Below are 23,361 nucleotides of genomic sequence, written 5' to 3'. Positions count from 1 at the left end.
TAGGGGAAGGTGTCCCTGTCTGGCAGGGAGGGGAACAAGACGAGCTTTAAGGTCCCTTCCAACCCAACCCGTTCCACCATTCTATGAAATTTCACTGGGAATTTCTTCCCAGACAAGATTTGTTGAGGTGTTCAGGGTGCAGCCATGCAGAGCCCTGGCACAAGGACAGCTTTTCTTTTTGGGAGGTATCCAAATCTGCAAGAACCCCAGCCAGAGCTTCTGCCTGTTGGAAAGGGCAGCAGGAATCTCCCTAACGTCAGATCTGGGATTTGCTGGACAATGCAGTGCCTGTGCTCAGCTCTGACCTTTCCAGCACTAATCCCACACTATTTGGCTCCACAAAACTCTGGCATTTGAGCAGTCCTTGGGAGCAGAAGAGTTGCAAAGAGCCAAGCTCCGAGGAGGAGGTGGTTTGTTTTGTAACTGAGCCCTCTCTCATTTTGCTAGAGCCCCATTCCCAGGTTCTGGAGGAATTCTGAGGATTGTGAGGACACATCCTGCTGCTGGGTGTCCCTGCTCCCTCTGGCCCTGTATTTCCAGCTTCCAAGAGCCTTCCCCTGGGATTCCCTCACCCTGGCCCCCTTTCCTCTTGCCTCCTCTATCCCAGCATTTTCCACCTCCTCACCCCTGATTGTTCCTCAAGTGGAAAGTTTACCCAGGCTGAATGTCCAGCTGTCTCTTTGGGAATGATGTTCAAATAAAGCCTCTCCCATCTTATCTTTATCAGATCATTAAGGCACTGTCAAAAAAATTCCACAATCTGCAGTAATTGCTGGAGAAGAGGTTAAGGGGGGAAAAGTCCTGAGTCAACACAAAATGATGGAAAATTGGCAATCAGCCCCAAACAATTCAATTTCCAGTATCAAAGAACTGTTCTACCTCACCTGGAAATGGCAGGTCCTTCCTGCAATGTGAGGAGAAATGGAAGTGATATTCCAAGGGTCCCAAATTAATTCAGCTGTTAATGACACTGAGCGTGTTCCCTTCCCTCACATTACACATGACACAAGTGAGACTAAATCCCACAAAACCACAGGAGCTCGGAGTCAAATTTGAATACATTTGTATTATTTATTGGCTGTATTAAATATATTATCTATTTGATAGTTACAATTTAGTAATACAATGCATGGCAGCTTTAACATACGTTTGAGATACCTCAAAAATGACAAAACAAGAAAACTGAAGATACCTAAAATACATTAATGCCACGATGGTACGTCCTTCTGGAATGGACAACAGCTGATGGAAAATCCGTATTGCAGTACAAATCCCAGGTATTTTCTGGAAACATGAGCATTTTGTGGCAATCACAAAAGGATTCGATTTCATTTTATAGCAGTGGTGACTTGTTAGTATTTACTCTGCAATCCTAATTTCAGGACTATTATTGCCAAATAAACCTCTACAAGTTGGTTCAAAGGAGTTTAAAAAGAACCCTTTGGCAATGGAGATTTGCTGCAGGCAGTTTATCTGCTAAAGGGAGACTATGAGGAAAATAAAGACAGATTGTAAACTCTTCTGCAAACTAGAGACTAATATCTGTATAAAACTCTGACACTGGAGGGAGAGATTTCTATGATATAATAATAAATGATTAACTTAAAGTTCTGCTACAAGTAGAACAATACATTCAAACATACATTTTTTTTCTTTCCAGGACTTTTAATCAAAATAAATAGAGTACAAAAATGAAGAGTAAGTTTTGAAAAGATTAATTTCAGATTGCACCATCGATCTACTGTGAAGAGGATTAAGTGATACTAGGTCATAATTTAGGTTTTCCACATCTGAAATACAACACAATGCCTCAAACTCTAACACAACCTTATTCCTCAACTGCTGTAGGAGAAAGACCCTTAAAAGTGATTAATTAATTACTGGAAACACATCGCCTGTAGCTCTGTCACATCCACCCTCCCACCCACAAGTGCATCGTTCTGACGGCCCAAGTGGAGCCACAGACTTTGCAAAATACCCTAAATCTACCGTTCTATGGCATGTTCCAAATGCTGTTGGCAAGACCCATCCTGAAACATTGGAAATTTGTGAGTTACAGCTTTCAAAAGCTTTGATCTAACGGAGCCAGGAGCTGCCAGGCTCCTCCTCAGGGATTCACAAGCAGATGGAACACAACAGTCAAATGTAGTGCACAGTGTCCACAAAAATATCCCCCAGCCGACCAGGACGAGTGTCAGACAAGTTCATAGCAGGCTGAACATTCCCAACAGGAAAACCATGGAATGTGAAGCTGCTACCACTGGGATAGCAAGTTTAAAACATTGTATAAACGTTATCTAAAAAGAGTTCTCTCACGTACAATTTGCTCGTTGGGGTCAAGTTAGAAGGGGACCCAAAGCAGGCTGAACTTTTTATTTTTTAGGTTAATAATAGTACAAAAAACATTTGCTCAGTTTGAGCCAAATAGTGTAACATTTATCATAAATGCACTCTTTCTCCTTAAAGACAACTCCTGTGCTGTTCTGAGCACGCTGCACAGGGAATTACTTTTCTCTCAGGCACTGAGAGTGAAATGTGGATTGGGCCAAAGCTGCTCAGGACAGCAGGAACATTCCGGGCAGAGCCTTTCCTGGGCATCCCGGCCAAGCGCCACGTCCTGCTGGCATTGGTTTGGATTAAAACCCTAAAAAACCCTGGCACCCTCTACTCCAACACTTGAAATGATTATTACTGAATCCCAAGTATTAAAATAACTGTAAAGTAGTAATATCACTAAGTCAATATTCTGCTTTCCTTCTACAGTCTAGTAAATGTGGTATGCTCTGGTAGGCTCTGCAGTTCTGCTCTAAGCTCAAAGCACTTGTGCTGCTGGATTTCATGGATATCAAACTACAGCGAAACTTGATGGAACAGCCATCGCCTCCCGCTGCTCTGGTGGTGCTGGCAAAGGACTGTTCCAGCAATGCCTTCCCTCTCCAACTGGCTGGGATGGGGAGAGAGGAGGAGTGTGCACACACCCCTCCAGTGTGCACCGTAAGGCAGCTGATTGCTGTTCTCTAACAGCTCACCCTGATTGAAGAGGCCCCGGGATCACCCTTTCTACAGGAAATCTGTGTCCAGCATTTGGAAAGGATCTGCCGAGCCAGCCTCGCCGGCAGCCAGCAGCAGGAGCGGGAACGCACGGAGCGAGGGGTTCCCAGCTAGGATTTCACTGAACTACCCATAAATACCCCAGAGAGCTCTATACAGACAGCTGAGCGGGGCCAGCTCTGCCCTACTTGATGACGAAGTACTGGATGACCACGGCGAAGAGGATGGCGACCACGGCAAAGCCGCAGAGCAGCGCGATGGCGATGGCGCGCTCCTCGCGCAGCCGCTTCCCGCTCTGCGCCAGCTCCGCGCCTGCCGGAGCGGCGGCGGGGCCCGGCTCCCGGCGCTGGCAGCAGAACACGGTGCTGGGGCTGTAGGGGCCGCAGAGCTCCGGGCAGCCCGGCAGGTCGTGGCACTGGCGGCCGGCGCAGACACGCGCGCGGTACTCACAGTTCGTCTGTGCGGCTGGCAGCCGGAAGCATGGCTCGGGGCCCTTGTACACCTGGCAGGAGACAGGAGCTGCTTCAGGCAGGAGCAGAGCACTCAGCACCAGCACCTGGAACTGCCTGTCCTGCTCCAGAGGTGTGGGCAGTGCTGGGCACAGCCTGGAGTTGCCCTCCTCTCCCCAGCTTTGTAAAACCACAGCTTAAATATCTGGACAACTCATGATTCATTGAAGTTTCCTGCTACACCTCCACACTAACGCCTCACCTGGGCTGGGAGGCTCAGAAAGCAGAAAAAAAATCATCCTGCATTTTCTTCCCTAAAGCTCCTTCAGCAAATTGGACTCTCTGATTAACAGAGGCAGTGGTACCACAAACCATCAGGATTAAGAATCAAGAGCCAAAGGAATTGTTGGGAGAACAGGATAAACCAGTGCTCACCCACTTCGCACTTTCTGAAATGAAAGTCTCCCTGTCATCTTCCCCAAACATAATTTCAACCTTCAAATAATGGAATCACAGCATGGTTTGGGTTGGCAGAAACCTTAAAGACCATCTCAGTCCACCCTCTGCCACATGCAGAGACACTTTCCACAAGAAATATGCACACTTTCTTCAGTAATAATTTTTCTCAAGAAAAAGCTCTCACATTCCTGAAGCTGTATAAAAGGTACCTGATCAAACTCTCTGCCAGCAGCAAGCTGAAGGATGTAAACAATGGAATCTCCTTTCATCGGCTGTAGAGGCTCCCATGTGATTTCAAAAGTGTTTTCTTCCAGCTGAATCACTTTGGGTGCTGCAAAAGAGAGTGATTTGTTGGTGCTTTAGAAAAAGAACAGTGGTCTCTACATATGTACAGCTGCAATGATTAGAGGCAATTTATTCTAATAGTATAAAGCATTTGTTTCTTTCTTTTTCTTTTATTTGATGACATGAGCTTAAAAAAATTATCATTGCTATGTGTAGGTTATACTTGTTGGTCTTTTTGAGCTGCCAGGGTGAGCCCATGTTTGTAAAGAGGAACTTTCAAGTCACTACAGGACCCAGCATTTCTGTCTGTGTGCAGAGCTGAAATTATGTTCTAATCATGGTCCAGTCAATCAATTTTGCTTCAGGCACTCAGCACTCTGACCTTCACAGTGATTTTAATGATGACCTTTAATGTCCACGTTAAAAAGTGAAGATCAGAGGAATTAGCTGTGCCCTCATTTGCCTACACACTGCTTTGATGGATAACCCTGCCAAATGCCTTTCCAGCTGAGCAAAGATAGGAATGCTCAGTTCAGGGGTGAGGAGCTGCAGTGCAGGAGGTGATGACAACAAAAGAGCCCTTTTCACACCCAGACAAAGCCCCTCAGAGAGAGTTTGTGTCTCTGTCCCTGCTAAGGCTGGCTGAGGGTCAGCTTGTAGGATCCAATCCTGCCCAGCAGTGGCTTGCAGCCAGGGCAGTGCCAGCTCACCTTTGAGAGGTGCAGGTGGAGACTTGGTGGTGGTGAAAGCACAGACCTCCGAGAAGGCTCCTTCCCCAGCATCGTTGTACGCCTGGATGCGGAAATGGTACGTGGTGGATTCACTGAGCCTCTGCACCTTGTAGGTGTGACAGGGACCATTATAGACTGTCACAAACCTGGGGGACACAGAACACACACAGAGTTACCCAGCTTCCACAAATGTTTAGAGCAGTATCAGACCTGGAACACTGGGATTTGAGTTAAGGACAAAGAAGCGATGCTGCATTCTGGGTATCTCAGCTTTCTTCTGACTGGGGCTGCAGAGCCCAACTCCTCTGAATCAAGAGAAAAACCCCTGAATATTCAAAATAAATTGAAATTTCCTTTTAAAGAACAGCTGGCCAACCCCTGTTTCTTATATGCAGGGCCAACTTAGTTTTTGAATGTCCAAAAATAACCCTGCCAGCACAGGATGGTGGTAAGTTACTTATTCTTTAGATAGTATTTACTGTTTACAGGCAGCAGAAATGCAAGTTGTTGACAGCATTTCTGGTTGAAAGATGGGATGCAAAGCTGCAAAGGGCAGACTCTGGGATGCTCAAATGACTCAGTGGTGCTAAGAGAAGGGTGAATAACATAAAACACCTTAAAAACTTGACATGAAGTAGTAAACCACAAGATCCTTAATGGTCTCACCTGCCAAACCTGTCCTCCATCTGCAGGTTAAACTGAGTAGGGTTGGGAATTAAAGCTCTGCTGGGCCCTTCTCCCCATTTCAGTTTAAGGCTCTGGTAGCTGAAGACAACACATTCCAGGTGGGGAGGGTCAGGAGGTAGTGGTTTGGTTTTGGCTTTCATGGAATGACTGAAAGGACCAACTCCAAAGCTGTTGATGGCCTGCACTCTGATCCTGGGGATGGGAGAGAGCAGCCACATGGTCACAAAAAGTGCTGGGTAACAAAGCAAGAGTTAAAAGGTGTACAGAATGTTAACTCCAAACAGTAAAGCAATTAAGATGCAGTTAGAAATTAAATCTGAACTCAGCTTCAACCAAGATTGAGGTCACAGGATCCCCTGCTCTGCTCTTACCTGTCCATTCATCTTCTCACCACACACCTCAGCCCCCAATGAAAAATTCTAAACCCAGAAACCTTAAAGTCTTTGAGACAGAATGTCAACCTTAACACCAACCACGATCTCACTCCTGTCAATATCATGGCTGGACTCTGGATATGACAATTTTAGGAGTTTTTTTAGAGCTGCAGGATGAATTAGGCAAATAGTCTATAAGCTGCAGGAAATATTACTCTAAAAATTTAAAGCACTACCCTCAAAGGACTTTTAAATCCTACAAATGTGATTTGTAGACTAATTCTTCTTAACTTGTAGAATAATTCTTACCTGTACAGGGTGTCAGGCAGCAGATTCTCAAGGACATGGGTCGTGTTTCTGCCCACAGTGACCAGCTGCTTTTCCCCATACTCGATGTTGTAGCCTGTGATCTCTGCCCCGTGGCAGCAGGGCTCTTCCCACTGGATTGCAAGGCACGTGGAGAAAGGAGGGGAAATTTCCACCTGATCCTCTTCAAGTAAGTGGAGCACGGCCACGGCTGCGGGCACTGATGGGGGCGTGGTCACCACGCCCGTGTCCCCAAACAGCCCCGCCCCAGCCACGTTCACAGCCTGGAAGACACCACACAGGAGTTAACAAATCCCTGTTTTCCAAGCAGGCAGTCACAGCTCTCACAGCCTTCTGTGTGTTCTTAAAAGCAATGTGGAAGAGAGTGGAAAATCTCCTGAATAAGTTGTCAACAGGGCAAAGCATCTGTAAAGCTGGTATTTCACAGCACACTGGATCTAAACTCTTCCAGATTCAGGGAACGAGGAGGGACTGGGGGACAAGGGAAGTGTTTTTCCCAATTACCTTCTCTACTGCATGAGCAGGTGACAGCATATGACTTTATTCCTCTCTAGCTGGAGTTTGTCCCCAGACTGCAAGTGCCCAGTGGCACCAAAAGGCTCTTCCTACCTGGACTCTGCAGTAATAGGTGGTTGCAGGTGTGAGCCCCTTGACCTCATAGCTCTGGCAGGGGCCAGTGTAGATGATGTGCATGGACCCCTCCACCTGGCCCCAGTCCAGCCTGTACTCGGTGATTTCTGCTCCGTTGCACGCCGGGCTCTGCGGGGTGAGGGAGAAATTCTGCTCAGCTCTTGCACTTATACACCCCCAGCACCCAGGGGGGAGCTCTGTCACACTGAGACAATGGGTGAGAGTCACAGAAAAGGTTGGAAAACACCTCCAAGATCATCAAACCCAACCTTTGAAAGCACTGGCGTTGAAACCTGAGGACTGTTCCAAGGGATATGTAGTTAAAAGGTGACACGTGGCTGTAACACCACCACAGTTCACACCAGAATTTTGACTGCCTCACAATCTCTTACCACTTAAAAGAATTAATTCACTATATATCAATTACCACACCATGAGGAGGATTAAATGCCACCCAATTTGTCCAGTTAAGACTGCAATTAATTACTCATAAAGTTTACAAACCCAACACAGACATCTAAAAAGAAATGGGCTTAAAATATTCCACCTCTACACATGCTATTTCTCTAATTTCTGTGCATCATAAATGTGTCACTACAATTCTAAAAGCCAAACACTAATTTGGGTGGTACTGGAAGCCATCAACACCTACCTCCCACGAAACCACAGCACAAGTTGCACTTTTGCAGGTTACCAGGGGTTTGCAGCATTGCTCAGGGGGTCCTGGAGCAGTGCAAAGCTCTGCCTTCTCAGAGTGGGGGCCAAACTGCAGGAAAACAACACTGCATGAACACAGCAACAGCACCAGGGCAAGAACTGATGTGCAAGTGAAGCAAACAAACTATTTTTAACTTGACAGGGAAGTAAACAGCAGAGCTCAGAGCTCAGTTTCAGATTCCTTGCAGGTACTTGAAGCTGGCCCCATTCCCACAGGATATCTGAGTTCCTCCCACTGCCAGAGTTTTGTAACTCCCCAGCCAGGATCTGCCTTCCAGCAGCAGCTGGGCACTATTTCACAAACACTTTTATGCCACCAACGTTTATCCACACTTCTCCCAGCCTGGCATGGCTGGCACCCCCTCCCCTCCACACAATGCTGCTCCCACCACATCTGCAGAGCCTGAGCTCGGGGTAACACATCCAACAATTCCAAAGGCACAAACATCCAGAGGTTCACACCACTCAGGTTACAGAAGGCCTCAGCAGCATCACTGCTGTCCCCTGTATGGTGTCAGAGACGTGGTGAGTGCAGTGCTCACCCCAACTCTGTTCCCTGCCCGGAGCCAGAAGCTGTAGCTCCTCCCTGGGAGCAGGTTGGTCACTCCAAACTCAGCTGCTGGGCCTTGGTAGAGCACCCTGCGCTCGTCCTGCTCCGAGCTGGCCATCTCCAGGAGGTACTCTGTGACCTCAGAGCCTCCATCCACAGCTGGGGGGCCTGGCAGACAAAAACAGATTGCATTTGCCTATTAATTTCTAAATTCCCTGAGTCAGGGCAGGCTCTTGTCATATGTCTGAGCAGAAATGCTTCATGAAGCTTGCTTCCCCTCCCAGGCACTGATACTTAATTTAAGATGGCCTTCATCAGGGTTTTTTCATGTATTTTCCCTGTTTCCTTCACTAAAGAGTGTATCTTCATTAATTTTTACTTATCTTCTTTACTGAGATAACAGTAAGAAAACAAGAGTTGATTTTTAAATTGCCAAGTAGGTGTCAATTGTCTGTCAGGGCAGACAGGAAGCTTTCTTCCTGGAAAATATTTATGTTTGCTTAAGTCTCACTGTATCTCCCTACCAGAGGTGGACAGAATCTTTGGTCTTTTTAGAAAAATCCCACAAAACAAACCAAAAACCCCCCTGTTAACCCCAAAAAACCCCTAAGGCCACGGACAGCATCTCTATATTTTTATTTTTACCTTTTTTTTTTCCCTGATGAGTTCTACAGATTTTTGATTAGGATGACTGAAATCAGAGCAGTGTTTTACTCCAGCTCTGGTGCTTACCCCACTGCAGAGTGATTTCCTTAGGCTTGGCTTTGCCCACTAGGGCTGGGGCAGGACAGGGCCCGGGGGGAACGGCCGCTGTGGTGACAGTCGTGACATCAGAGGCCTGCCAGGGACACAGGTCATTGCAGAGCACAGACATACAGCATTTTGCTAAAACATGAACAGAAATGGAACAGAAGCACCTTTCCCCTCCTGCTGCTCACCTGGCTCTCCCCACCTTTGCTGGCACAGGACACCCGGAGCCTGTAGGAGGTGCCAGGCCTGAGGTGGTCACAGACGTGTTCCCGCTGGGCTCCACTGTAAATGGGCTCCCATCTCCCTCCTGAGGGAAGGAAAAGAACTTTACCCTTCCAAAGCTTTCCAAAATCCCACCTGGGAATTCTCTCACACAATTATTAAGGTGGTCAAGCCAGGGAATCAATATGAAATCATTAATTATACAGAGAACTTGTACAACACACACACACACACGTGAAATCAGAAGTGACTGCTGGAGTAAAGCATCATTTAAGTTGGAAAACATCTCCAAAATCCAAGTCTAAACCATTTCCCACATCTTAATGTAAATTAAATACCTCCAGGGATGGAGACTGAGTACTGTATTAGTACCCAGAGGTGACTCCTTACCAACTGATGCCTCAGAGATTTCCAAAAAGTATTTAGAGATGTCTGATCCTCCATTATCCTTGGGGGGTTCTGAAAGAGATCAACACCTTGAAGTTACAGAAGATTTAGTAACAAAGCATTATTTTGTTATCAGCTTTTCCAGGGAACATATTAATATTCATTCAAACACAGCAAGAGAAACCAGTGTACTTAATTATTCACAATACATTTTCCCTCCTATTATTAATCATGATTATGCCAGGAAGAGTAACTGGGAAGACACTCCCAATTTCAGGTGTCAGCTCTTATTTTCAAAGTGAACATAGGAATTATTTAAACATGACAGTAAACCCACAGGAGGGTTTAGGACAGCCGTCAGTACTTCTCAGAAATGGATGAACAACACCAGTGGGCTTCCACAGCCCCAAAATAAACCATTTTGGGTAAGGTTGAGTATTCCTCCTGCAATAACAATACCTGCAGATAAGTTATCAGCCTGAGTTCCCTCTCATTTAATCAGAGAGGCTGCCCACAGCCCAGCAGCAGTGGGACACCCCAAGGCACCTACCCCACGTGACTCTCACACTGTGGGGATGGATCTTGCCCTTCACAGCAGGTTTGCTGGGAGCTCCAGGTCTGTCAGGTTTGGTGCTGTGCTCCACCACCTCACTGGGGCTGCTTTTTCCTTCACTGTTGTAGGCAAAGAGCTGTTGGAGGAGGGAAGAGAATACAGAACAAATGGTTATTTAATGACAGCAATATATGTTGATAATACACGAGGATAAACATGCTGGTGATTTAAAAAAATCTATTAAAAACCCAACCAAAATATAGACAACCATTTATACCAAAATTAGCTGGTGCAAAAAATCTGGTTTGTATTATTACTTCACCAAAACCTGCTCTAACAAAAGGTAATTGTGGGGACAACAGGTGAATTCCTGCTGTCTCTGTACAAAGTTGAAAAACTTGCTGGAAAATGCCAAAGTCCAGGAAAGCACATGAAATTAGGAACAAACCATGGTACAAACCCTGAACTTATAGGATGTACTCCTCCTCAGGTTTCTTAAAGTGCATGAGAGCTCATCTCCATTGTACTGGGGCTGGAATCCATAGCCCTGGTAAGGAGGAAAAAGAAGGATGAACACAGTCACTGATTTTTAAGGTGAAACAAAACCCAGAGCAGGTAAATCACAGTTTTTTAATCTTGAACTTCATTTCTGTGCCATGAACTCCATGCAATGCTTTCTCTCTCTGCCATGGATTCCATGCAATGCTTTCTCTCTCTGCCATGGATTCCATGCAATGCTTTCTCTCTCTGCCATGGATTCCATGCAATGCTTGCTGACCATTTATCGGAAGATAAAAAAACCTTTATTTTTATTTCACCATTATGAAGGAAGTTTCCACACAAAGCCCAGCACTTACAGAACCTTCTTCCTCCATGTCCAGGCTGTAGGTGAGGGAGTCATCCAAGGCCCCTCCTGCAGGAGGGCTCCATCCCAGGGCCATCCAGGTCACTCCTGCTTCCAGCAGCGTGGGAGGTGCCGGGGCTGGTGGCACCACCCCGGCCGTGCCGAACGTCACCGTCTCACTGAACCCACTGGAGAGGAGATTTTGAACAAGGGTGAGCAGCAGCTGATGGAATCCAGGGGGAAATGCAGCATTTGGGATCCCTGGGCTCCTGGTTACCTCATTCCAATGTCATTTTTAGCAGCCAGCCTCAGGGAGTATCTCGTGGAGGGAGCGAGTTTGGTGAGCTTGTACTGCTTCAGGTGCCCGTAGTAACACTCCTTGAAGGGGCCATTCTTCCCCTGGAAAACAGGGAGATCCAGAGTCACTCCCTGATCCCTGCCAAGGTCACCCTCCTCACTCTACATCTTCCTAAATCCCAGAATCTCAGACTGGTTTGGGTTGGGAGAGACCTTAAAGCTCATCTTGCTCCATGGGCAGGGACACCTTCCATAATGTTATTTCACTCGTTTAACAGTAATTAAAAAAAAAATTTACTGAGCCTCAAGAATGCAGAATTTAATGTATCATGTTCATCCCAAGTCTGCTGATGGTCACCCTGAGCAGTCCTGATAATAAACCATATTAGGACTGAGATATCTGATTACTTTTGGTACTGGGAATTTGACAAAATGGTGATAAACCACTAAGCAGAAAACAAAACACATTCTGGAAGTTTTTTATCCCTTTGCATTACATCTCAGCAAGATGCTCAAGAGCTGAGGGAGATTTGTGACACAACCCAAAGATGCCAAATGCTCGTGCATCTAAAGTGAACACAGGAATGACTGATGCTCTGGATGACAAATGAGGCAGTTTTACACTGTCCCCTCCCACTGATCATTTGTCTCTTTAAAACTGTCAGGACAGTTGCCCCAAAATAGCTGCTGTACCTAAGCAAAGGGTATTTTTAAGTGTAATTGCTCTACAGATGTCATTATGATTTTTTTTTTGGTACTAGAAAAGCTCTTACCTCATCCCATTCTAAAAGAAAATTAGTTATTTTGGAACCATTGTCATTTGAGGACTGAAAATAAAAAAAACCAATAAAAAAAAAGAGTTAAAATCAAGTAATTGTAAAAGTATTTTATAAATATTTTTACACATTAAATAAACTCCAACTGCCTTTTAATACAAGGCTACTGTGCTACTTCTTTTAGTTCTGATAGTTTAGAATATGAATTTATAAATTGTTTGATTTTATAAATGAAGCAAATATTCTTAGAGGTCTTTTCCTGGTGCCTTGCACTGTGTGCTCACCACCTGCCAGTGCAATCTAAGGGTTCACACAAGCAACATCTGACACATGAAATGGGAACTTCTTCATTTTCTAAGCACAGATACTACAAATAATTTCACTTAAGTCATTTAGCTGGAACCATTTTTCAGTATGCTCGTAACAAAAACATCAAATACCAAATAAACACAGCAACCAATGAGCCTTCACAGACAGTGGTTATATTCAAAAGTGAGATCAAAAATGAGAATCTAGAAAACTATCCAAAGAAATTTAATCTGAATGAGTCAGAGTAACTAAAAGAACATTAAGTCATATCTGTTTATCATCCAGAACCTCAAGCAAAGATATAAATAAATAAAAATCCATTTTTTCCTCCCTGCCAGCTCAGAAGATCCCTGCTACCAACTCTGTCACACTAAAGCTTCAGGCAAGAAACTCAGCAAACATTGAAAAAAAAAAAGAAAGCTAATTATTATTTCATTATCAATCTTCACAGAGCAACTTAAAAGGCAACACCTACAGCACACACTGAATTCCTGACAAAGCTGATTTCAATCCTCTGCCCAGGAATTCAGCAGAGTGCTCTGCTCCCCTTCACTCAGCCCCAGGGGTGGCTCTTACCTTCCACTGCAGGCTCAGGCTGTTTTTGGTTCTGTTTATCAGTTTTGGAGCAGCTGGACAGTCTGGCTCACAGCTCTCTGTGGTGAAGCTCACCAGCTCTGAAATGGTTTCTTTGATGGAACTGCTGGTTGCTGAAACTCTAAACAAAGGGTAATTAATGATGTGGCTGTTGCACTGGCACCTGGAAATGTAAGGGAGGAGCTGGCAGCTTCAGGGATTTATTCCCAAGCAGTGGCTGCAGGGTGGGGGTCACACAGTTCACCTGCTGACCCCAGACCCCCATTTCTCACACTTCATTTACTCTGCCATTACTCTGTCACAGTGGAGATATTTTAGTGCTGAAATACCTGTGGGATAGGGGATGAAAACTATGGCAGGTGTTCCAAAATGGCAAGAGGATACGTGACTGGAAATGAGCCTTCTGCTAAAAACACCTTAAAATTCAAATACAGCCAACACTTGTGCAGGAGTATGGGCACTAAACAGGCTAAATCATAAAATAACAACTGTATTGTTATTAAACAATAAAATCACTATTTTCATAGGAATTGTTTTGTGTTTTCAGCAGTCCTGCCTCTTTCTGTGGAAAACACAGCACTGCGCAGGTGGAGCAGTGCCCAGCACCTCCCACACCCAGAACTGTTCCACAGCTTCAGAGCAGGACTTTGCTGCAGGGAATCTTTACGCTCATCTGCTCCAGTGCCCCAGCACTGAGTGAGACTCTGGTTCCCCTGGTTTGTTTAGCAGCTGCTCTCTCCCTGGCCAGCCCAACATCTCCAATCAGGATCATTTACTCCTGATCATCCCATCCCACTTCCCACTGAGCGCATTCCCACTTCCCTGCTTGCACTGCTGCAGGTCAGACAAGCACCTCTGAAATCAAACTGACAAGTCAGACTTTCAGATCCAATTTCAAGGCTAAATTATTTAATTTGCCACTGACTTCAGCCCACAACAATCTGCAGAGTGTTGTTCTAGAAAAATATCAGCAGAGAATAATTTAAAGTTTGTAACTGAGAAATCTGAGGAGACAGAGAAGGTGGTAGGGAAGGAAATGAGGTGGTATTTTAATGAAGTTAGAAGATAAATGGGAATTTAGATAGCAAACCCAGTGTCCACAGCATGGTGTTTTTTCAGAGTATTACTGTTTTGTATCACCCCTTTTCCATGAAGCCACAATAATCCTGCAATGCCCATATCCCCCAAAGCTTTATTTCCTTCCCAGCAGCATACCTGGCATGATAATCGGTGGCTGGTCTGAGATCAGGAAGTGTAATTGTTAATTCTTCCCCACTGTGAAAAGGCAAAAACAAACAGAAAGCAGAGTTACAGCTCTTCCTTAAACCTCAGGGCTCAAAGCTCATTGAAAAGCAAAACCACGCAGTGCACATTTAAGTTTCCCACTGTCCATGTATAACTCTTTAGTGACATTACTTAAAATTTATTTCATGTGAAGTAGGAAGGTCTGCAAGTCAACAAACAGCTCCTGATAGAGAGATTGCTGATTGGTTAATGGTTTAAACATTGTGCTTAAAGGAAGAAACTAAACTTACACATAGACAGATTTAAATTTTCCATTTTTACCACTGTTGGATATTGCTACTTCAAATGTAAATGCTGCTGGACTATGACTATGGCTCTCTCCATTCTGTGAACTAACTGGGAGATTCCAGGACAGAACGGCTGATCTTGCTTGTATATCAGAAACCTATTAAAAGCATAAATAATGCAAGTAAGTTTGCTTTCTGCAAGAAAAGGTTAATTAGTCAATAACATGGCGTCGCTAATTGGCCTAGGAAGCTCCTCACTGGAGGAATTCTTTCCCTTTGGAGTGGGAATATAGAGGCATTCTTTGGATTGCAATGATTTCCTCTTTTCATTTCTAAAGGCTTTCCCTTCCAACACCAAACCAACACCACAGTGGGGCAGGAAGAGAAAATTCCTGCATCAAGGCTTCCATCACTCACTTGGAGCAAATGTTCAGCTGGGGAGTCTTGGGCAGGACCCCAGATCAGATTTAGGCACAGACACCTTACTGTCATTTTCTGACAGCTCCCTCACACAACATTCAGCCACTGATCCTAAGGACAGCACAGGCTCTCTTTGTAAAACTCAACATTTCTTGTCTGATTTATTTTGCTGCTTAATTCCCACACTCCAAACTCTCTCTGCCCAAGGAAACACAGCCCTGGGGTAGCTCAAAGTACAGATGTCAGAAGAAGCAGGGGAAAAGTACTAAAGGACCAAAAAACCCCTCAAAAGCTGGTGCAAAGGAACACAACCCCTGTTTGCTGTATGGATAATGCAGACAAGAGCTCATTAATCTTGCTCAATATCAAATATCACAGACATTTTAATTACTCTCACCAGACTCCACCTTCCTAAGTCTGTAAATATTCAAATATTTGCTCCAGTTTCTCAATATAACATCAAAAGAGGATCTATTTGTGTAAACTTTATCCTCAACTCCTAAATCCTCTCTGCTGAGCAAAGGATGGTTCCAAGAGTGGACAAACTTCCAAGAGTTTAGCAGGCCCCTGGTTTGCAAGGTAAAGCCCTCACACAACACTGGAAAACTGCAACAGTGGAATATTCTGGGATTACAGGCTGGCAAACTGAGAAATAGTGAATTTCCAGCATGGTTGCCCTTTCCCAGCTATGAACTCTGACAACTACACAGTATTTATTTTCTCTATTAAAAAAAATTAAACCATTAAGAACAAAGGAAAAGGGATTGATAAAACTCAAGTTATTTTCTAGGAAGCACAAGCCCAGAAAATAATGGGATTTTAAGGCTAATACTTACGACTGGCTTGCCAATGCTCAAGTGAGTATCACATTTCCTGGATTCTGTGTCAGATTCTGCAATTTAAACACAAACCAGATTATCCCAAAGCCTGAGAGCAACCCAGGCTGTTACCAAAAGGCCACCACGAGATGGAGTTGGCCTCATTAGGACTTGAACAATGGTTCTTATTGTGCAAAGTTCATTTCCCCTGTTTGTTTTGGCTGCGTGAGGGGCAGAAACACCAACTATCCAAAACCAACAGTGGTACAAAAAGCCCTTTAGTACATCCTGCACAAAGGGGATCTTTTCCTAATGGAGCAGAAATAGGTTTTCTTTGACAACACAAAAACATTCCTCCAAAAATGAGAGGTGTTAAAAAAAATGATAATAAGATCTTATCTCTGTCTGATGTGTTTTCCTGGAATTTCTATGGCAAAACATTCCCAGTTTGGAAGAAGCCTGACACTGTCTCAAAGACACTGCACAAGGTTTTTAGTAACCACAAGGCTGAAATAAGAACTAATTAAACAGCAGTTTCTACAACTGCTCAAATTTTTGTACTTCTTGAAGGTTTAAGTGGCTCCTGGTTTATCAAAAAGCACCACAAACAGTGGCACCAGAAGTTCTGGAAGTACCTACAGGAGATCCTCCCTGGGAATATTGATCAGTCCTGACTCAGAAATGGCAGGGAAGTAAAAAGGTTTCAGATTAAATCTTCCTGAAGACCTTATTTGATAAATACTAAATGAAAAAACTTGATATTCCAATGATTCCTAGGAAAAAAAAATTAACAATAATGGATTTCAGTCTTCCTCTAATCCTGAACAGCCAAACAAATTTATAAATTCAGCTTTTTCAGAACCTGTTTTGCAATGAGTTTATAGAAAACAACTGAGATTTCCCCTGTCCATGCCACCTACCTCCCATCTCTGCCTCTGGACTGCCCTTTGTTTTTCCTATCTGCTTCTGCTTTAGTGCTCCAACTGCCCCTTGCTGGCCCTTTCCATTCCCATTGGGAATTGTGGCATTGGAAGAATTAAGGACTTTATGTGGTGAGGAGGGAGGACTGTTCAGTTTATTGTTGGTGTGACCACTGGCTTGTCTGTCCTTTAGCCTCTTCTTGAGGTGCTCCTGCATTTTGAGACTCCTCTCGTCCCTCTGGATGAAGTTTGTCCTCCCATGGGAACGAGGTTCTGCAAAGAAGGGAGAAATGACTTCATTATTCTGAATTATTCATTTGACATCTGAATCTACAAGCTGGAAAAATCACTAAAATCCAGCCCCTGGAACTTCCCTGTGCTTTGTCAGTCTGGAAGTGCAGGGATTTTGGAGTTTGGGGTCTTTTCAAACTAAATTTTTGGGGCCATTCTCCTGTCAGCTGCTCCAGATCCTGCTTTACAGCTGCCTTTCTTCCCTGCTAAACAACATTTACAAAAAATAAAGCAATTTAGGACCCAACTGAATTTTTCCAACACATCTTGAATGCTGTTTTAGCCTAGTGTGAGTCCAAATATCTAATTACTCAATTTAAACTTGAGACGCAATGAACAGTCTTATTAAGTCTAATTTCTGTTTTAAGTCTTGATAATAAAATAAGGATTTGAGCTTGGTTTAATTCAACATAACCCTAGTGCTTCACTGATTTATTGCTTTACTGAGTTTTTAGAGTGGGTCTGCACTTCACCCTCCACTAGGGATAACAACATTTTTTGGGTAGTTTTTGTTCACTTTTCAGTCATATTTGGACTAAAAAAATACATTAATATATCAAATTAATTGTCAATAAACTTCATGCCAAGGCTGTGACAAACTCAGTGGGAAAGGAGTTTTAGGGAAAGGAGTCACTGCAGTGGGATTTACAGTGGCAAAAGCAGGGATGCATGGAAAATACAACACTGGAAAATAACACAATTTTCAGGTATAAATTTGCATAATTCCTTGAAAATAAAGGATCCAAAGAGAAAAATCAGAGGATACACAATCACACTTTGCACACTCAGGGAGCCCTCAGGGACTCTTTGGGACTCACGAAACCCTGACCCTTAGGGGTGTCCTGAGTTAATAACACAACCCCTGGGGATGTGTGGGGAGGCAGGGCCAGCTGTCCCCAGGGCTTGGGGACACTCTGGGCTCTCACCTTGCTCCTGGAACACGTGTGGTGGCGGGGGCTGGTGCATGAACTGAGGTGGGAGCTCTCCTGTGCCGGGCACCGCGGGGAACACAGGGTGAGGGGGGGGTGGGAGCAGGGCATGGGGGTGGTGCATGTAATGGGGCACGTGGGGGGGAGGGGGAGGAGGGGGGGGATGCATGGAAGGATGGAATTCCCCCGAGTGGGGCACCACTACCACTCTCCGAACTCCATTTTCTTCCACCACCTGCAGGGAAATGGGAGAAATGGACTGTGAGGCCAGAGAGAATCCCATCCAATACTGTACATGCAACAAGGGACTGCCCTGCTCTGGTTCATGTCCAGGGTTTGCACACCAGACTGGATTCCACTGGAAACCAGGCAGGTACTGCTGGGATGAAGTGGAGTTTGAGGCAGTCAGTCTGATCAATCAAAGTGCTGAACAATCCCAGAATTCCAGGGTGGTTTAGGTAGGAAAAGACCTTAAACTTCATCTCATCCCACCCCACCCCTGGGACCATTCCACACAATAGGCTGCTCCAAGCCCCATCCAGCCTGTCCTGGAACACTTCCAGGGCTGGGAGTCCACAACCTGTTCGCTCCTGAATTATTTCACTCCACTTTGGCAGAATCCAAGAGAACCAGCCCTGGGCTCCTCCAGACACTGGGAACACAAAGCTATCACCTCATCTGACAAGAGCAGTCCAGGTAACTCAAGCTCTGATTTAAAGCTGCTTTCCAACTTGTCAATCCTTGTCACAACCACCAAGGGAAAACAGCCCAACCCTGCTGGTTTCAGGTGACAGCAAACACAGAACAAATAAATGTGGTTTTCACGCTGAGCAGCTCAGTGCTGCCAGGGCTTTGCCCACTGTTTGCACTGAGGGATCCATTTCAGAGGGACCAGAAATTGTCTGGGGGACTCTTTCCTCAAAGTCTGCAGAGCTGAAGAACAGCAGAAGCCCAAAATGCAGCTGTGTGCACAAAGGAGCTGCCTGGAGAAGCCAAGAACTCACAGTTACAGGTTTCAAACCTACTCACAACACTCCTGATTTTCAACATTACTACAACACAAGTTCTGTTTCCACATTTGGTTTTGATTATTTCCTTTTAAAACACATTAATTTAGAAATAAATCAAACTGGGAACTGGGAGTATCTCTGGTAACAACATGCAGGTCTGACCTGAACAACACCCAGGAGTGGAAAATCCACGGGAGTGGAAAAGCAAAGCTGGGAGAGCCCAGAACCCTGCTCATGTCCCAAACACATCACTAGGATCAGTGTCTGCATCACCACCACACTCTGCTCCAGCAGTGCTGCTCTGCTGGAATTTCAGGAGATCAGGGCTGGTCAAGAGGGAAGCACTGAAAATTTGGATAAATTTTTATATTAAATAGAAAACGTGCAGCCAGTTGGGACTGTTCACATGACCCAGCTTCACCCTGCAAACAGGACTGATGAAAAATAAACATGTGGATCCTGTTCATGGAGCTCAGACAGTCAATTCAGAGCTGTCCTTGTTACTAAAAGTGTTTATAACTGCTGGGAGCAGGATTAAAAAATTCCTGGAAACTGGATCAGACATTACTCAGTAACAGAAGGTACAGAGCCCACAATAAAGTGAAACAGTTGGTAAATTCAATGGAAAAAATAGCTTTTTTCACAGCTAAAATCACCAATAAATAATAAAAAATTTATTAAAATTTCCCCCAAAACCACACACAAGAGAAGGAGAAATGAAAGTACCTGAGATACGTAACCGGGAGGCACAAAAATCGGCGGCATGGAACCGTTGGGTGACATCATAGGGACATGTGCTGGACCTGGCAAGGACAAGGGGCCACTTCTTAACAACCAAGGCTTTTCCCATCTGGAGACACCTTTGGCCAAAGGTGGGAGCCCACCCTGGAGCCTGAAACATCAGGGATTGCATCCCATTCTCTGTTTGATTATTGGCTTTATTCCAGCCACACCACACTTTGGCCAGCAGTGTCTTTTTAACTGCACAAAAATCTAGAGAAATAATTTTAGCTCTTAATTTGGGACAGTTAAAAGTCTGTAGTACTGAAGGCAAATTGAGGTATTGGGGCAAAGCTGATGTAGAATTTAAAAATCAATTTTAAATACATTATTTTTTCTATTAAGCTCAAGGGAAGTATTCCTGTAGGGGATATGATGAAAGCAGAATGGACACATTTTATATAGTAACATGTAAAATGGTGACAAATACTCCAAAAATGGAAATACTGCCAAATTCCACCTGACTTACAGGAGATATTTTGCCCTGACTCAGGTTTTCTGCCACTCACCCAGAAGGTAAAATGGAATTTGCAGGCACAGAGTGGAGCAATGATTCCCCCACCCCACAGCAGGGGAGGCCCCAGTGCCCCTTGAAGTCCTTTAACTCATTGTAACAATTACCACAGAATTCATGTGTAAGGATCCTGGGAAGACACTTAGTCAAGGATCACTGCTAACCCATCTTTTGGGAATGAGAATCTGCAGGATTCAGGGAATCCTGGCAGCTTCCCAGTGCTGCCTCATTTGTGCTTGGACACAAACTGAACAATGTGATTTATTCCAGTGCAGAAAACACATCTGACATCACAGAAAAAACCCAGTGGAATAACCCTAGAACCAAAATATTTGGATTCAGGACTTGAGCCTCCCTTTACCTTGAATGCACTGAATGTGTCCATCTTCAGTTGTAATTGTAAATGTTTCACCTGGGTTTACCTGGACAAGAATCACCTGCAGGAAACAAAACACAGAAGAGGGGTTGGGGGCTTTTTGAATTTTAGACATTCTCTGGGGGAAAATCCCTTCTCTTTAGAGGCAAACAACATCAGAGCTTTGGCAACCTTGGAGTAAAACAGGAAAATGGGCAGAGTGATGGGGAGAATGAAAATATTTTTTCCTACTTTGACATAAAATCCTTGTATTTTCCCTCTACAGTTACTCCCAGAAGTGCCTCACTTGATATTCATGAAATAAGCTTTTAATTTCATGTTTCACACTGATTTTTCTGCTTTTTCTGAGGCAATGATGACCTGAGATTCACATTGCATTCCAGGCTTTTCCCACCACCTCTGCCCTGCAGCTCCTGTGAGCCCAGGCGAGTTTTCCCTGTGGAAGGAACCCAGACCCCAGAGACATCTGCAGGTCCCTCTGGTCCTCTTGCACACAGATCCACCTGGAGCTGGGCCAGGACCACTCCTCAGGCCCTGCTGGGATCCCAAACCATCCCCTCATCCTGCCCCAGCCTCAGGCGAATTTTGGCAGCTGCACTTTATTGTAACATCCATGATATTCCACAGTTAATCCTTTCAAAAGGGGGTTTGGACAGGTAAGAACCGCAGGTACACAATTCAAATTCCACCCTGGTAACAGCTGGCACTGATGTAAAAATTGAAATAAAATGTGTTTGTTAAAGCAGCTGTGAAAATCAGTGTAATTTTCTTCCATTCACTTTTTATAAAGTATTTCTGCACTATTCATGGAGTGACATTTGTAGCAGGTAGATGGCACCTGAAGAAGTCACCTGGTCATTTAATTCCTGGTAAAATGAGCTACACGTGACATTAATGAATGAGTTTTTCTGTGCTGGAGCTCCCTGAACTCCCCAGGCACCAGTTTCACTGTTCTCATCACTACACACTCCAAAGATAAATGATAAATGCTATTTTAACACTGGTTTTGCAGCTTCTGCATATTGGTGTATTAATATTTGATTTTATTTTTTATAACCTCCCTCGTAGGGTAGAATTGATGCTCATTGTACAGGAGAATTTTCCTTTGGGTGGATGATTTGTTTCTGGATATAAATAAGCCACCAAAATCCCTGAAAAGGCCATTTAGGCATTCAGTAATATTTATTATGGTTCCAGGAGAGTGAGAGATGGCAGAGAATGCCTTTAAACGTGGCATAACTTGCATTAATAATGAAATTTATGCAGATTTGTCACTTCAGAATGCAGGTAAATGCATGACTTCAATGCTAATACATTTCTTGGGGTAAAGGGAGAGAATTGGAGTCAATTGTTTAAAGAAAACTACAATAATGGGCTGGGGATTTGCCAGAGCACTAGAAACAGGAAAAAGATTTGCTGTGGATCCAGGATTCCACAGGCAGGGACTGACCTCAGGAAAAGGCTCATCTTTGAGGGCAAAACTCAGAGGCAAGAAAGGGAACGTCTGAGGGATTCAGAGCCTCTGAGGGTGGCACATCCTCAGCACAGGCTTCCATGAACTGCAGCTCTGAGAGCAGAGGGAAGGATCCCAGCAGTGCTGCAATCTCAGCAGTGCTGCAGCACTGGGAGCCTGGAATGCCAGGAATGCTCAGGCCATGCCTCAGAGCAGTGACTCACTGGAATTAATGAAGCAAATGCAGTCCCAGGCACCTTCCAACAAGGAACATTTCCAGGAAGCTGGGGGTGGATCTGAGCCAGGTGAGACAGGGGAGTGCTAAGCCCAGGAGCTGCCAAGGCCTCCAGGAGTCCTGAGCACCTCTGCAGGGCTGGTGGCACCAGCACAGCCAAAGCTGCTCAGCCACAGCTCTGCTTTTAGCCCTGTTCACACATTTCTGGATCCAGAAACCCTTCCAGAAAACTTCCAACTTTTGCTTTAAGTGAAATGGAGCTAATGGATTCACTGGCCAAACACAAGGGTTTGGTTTCTGGAAACAAATCTCTCTGCAATAATTAAGTATTAGCACTAACCTCCACAGCCCTGGCAGAGAAATGATTTCAAATCCTCACCATTAATAAAGATTCTAAGTCAACATCTTCTTTAAAAGATTCTATTTAAACTTCAAATCTGCTCTTCAAATGCATCTCTAAAATACAATTCTATTATTTTCCTTTTATTTAAAATCTCACCTGATGGCAAAGTCTTCTCTAGGTCCTAAAAATGTCAGTGACTGTCACCTCCATGTCCCACACCCAGAGCTCTGGGGACAGGGGCCAACTAAATCTACCTGATCTCCTTTCCTCATGAAACCTGAACTACCTGAGCCACCTCCCAGCTGGGCAGGGCTGAAATTTCACCTTCTACTGCCAGAACTTCAGAAATACCTTGGAGACTTTGCTCATTTCCAGACATACTCATTGCACTTCCACCTCCAGGGTCTGAGGCAGAAAGGGAAAAGGACTTTTTCTTTAAAAAAGTCCATTTTTCCAAGTATACAACTGAAACAACACGGATTTCTCCTTCTTATCTGCAGCAATGACAAATTAAAGGAGATCTCATGTAAACTTTCAGCATTTATGGCCTGCCAGACCTCAAAGGACGGGAAGAACTCCCAGTATTTGTAGTACAAAGCACTCAGCTCTCTCTGCTGAACGCTAAGTTCACATTTACTGACAATTTACACAGACTTGGGTTTCAAAATTGTTCTGCTGCCACTTTTTACCTGTATTTTTAATCCTACCAGGGACTTCTGAAGGGCTGTGTCCAATAAAGCTCTAAAGT

At 44.6% G+C, this 23,361-nt stretch overlaps 1 protein-coding gene across 4 annotated transcripts in view; it reads right to left on the bottom strand.

The window, feature by feature from the left end:
* Window positions 1-1,046: 1,046 nt before the first annotated feature.
* The window catches only part of LOC103816437 (fibronectin type-III domain-containing protein 3a-like), a 38,784-nt gene continuing 16,469 nt past the window's right edge, over window positions 1,047-23,361 (bottom strand). For all 4 annotated transcript variants that reach the window (XM_050974453.1, XM_050974455.1, XM_050974454.1 and 1 more), the window contains 24 exons: window positions 20,568-20,643; window positions 19,639-19,715; window positions 17,900-18,137; window positions 16,683-16,955; window positions 15,781-15,836; window positions 14,528-14,682; window positions 14,208-14,267; window positions 12,975-13,113; window positions 12,087-12,140; window positions 11,294-11,415; window positions 11,030-11,204; window positions 10,633-10,719; window positions 10,170-10,308; window positions 9,623-9,691; window positions 9,199-9,317; window positions 8,993-9,098; window positions 8,253-8,428; window positions 7,646-7,759; window positions 6,973-7,122; window positions 6,346-6,626; window positions 5,642-5,854; window positions 4,955-5,121; window positions 4,169-4,290; window positions 1,047-3,553 (listed from right to left, as the gene is read on the bottom strand). In XM_050974453.1, coding sequence (XP_050830410.1) covers window positions 3,236-3,553; window positions 4,169-4,290; window positions 4,955-5,121; window positions 5,642-5,854; window positions 6,346-6,626; window positions 6,973-7,122; window positions 7,646-7,759; window positions 8,253-8,428; window positions 8,993-9,098; window positions 9,199-9,317; window positions 9,623-9,691; window positions 10,170-10,308; window positions 10,633-10,719; window positions 11,030-11,204; window positions 11,294-11,415; window positions 12,087-12,140; window positions 12,975-13,113; window positions 14,208-14,267; window positions 14,528-14,682; window positions 15,781-15,836; window positions 16,683-16,955; window positions 17,900-18,137; window positions 19,639-19,715; window positions 20,568-20,643 — 3,486 coding nt within the window. In that variant the 3' untranslated portion in view covers window positions 1,047-3,235. The remainder of the gene's footprint in view (window positions 3,554-4,168; window positions 4,291-4,954; window positions 5,122-5,641; window positions 5,855-6,345; window positions 6,627-6,972; window positions 7,123-7,645; window positions 7,760-8,252; window positions 8,429-8,992; window positions 9,099-9,198; window positions 9,318-9,622; window positions 9,692-10,169; window positions 10,309-10,632; window positions 10,720-11,029; window positions 11,205-11,293; window positions 11,416-12,086; window positions 12,141-12,974; window positions 13,114-14,207; window positions 14,268-14,527; window positions 14,683-15,780; window positions 15,837-16,682; window positions 16,956-17,899; window positions 18,138-19,638; window positions 19,716-20,567; window positions 20,644-23,361) is intronic.

The sequence above is a fragment of the Serinus canaria genome, chromosome 4A, assembly GCF_022539315.1.
Source record: "Serinus canaria isolate serCan28SL12 chromosome 4A, serCan2020, whole genome shotgun sequence".
Taxonomy (NCBI): domain Eukaryota; kingdom Metazoa; phylum Chordata; class Aves; order Passeriformes; family Fringillidae; genus Serinus; species Serinus canaria.
Note: the sequence above shows the minus strand (reverse complement) of the source record. Positions and strands in the feature narration are given on the sequence as shown.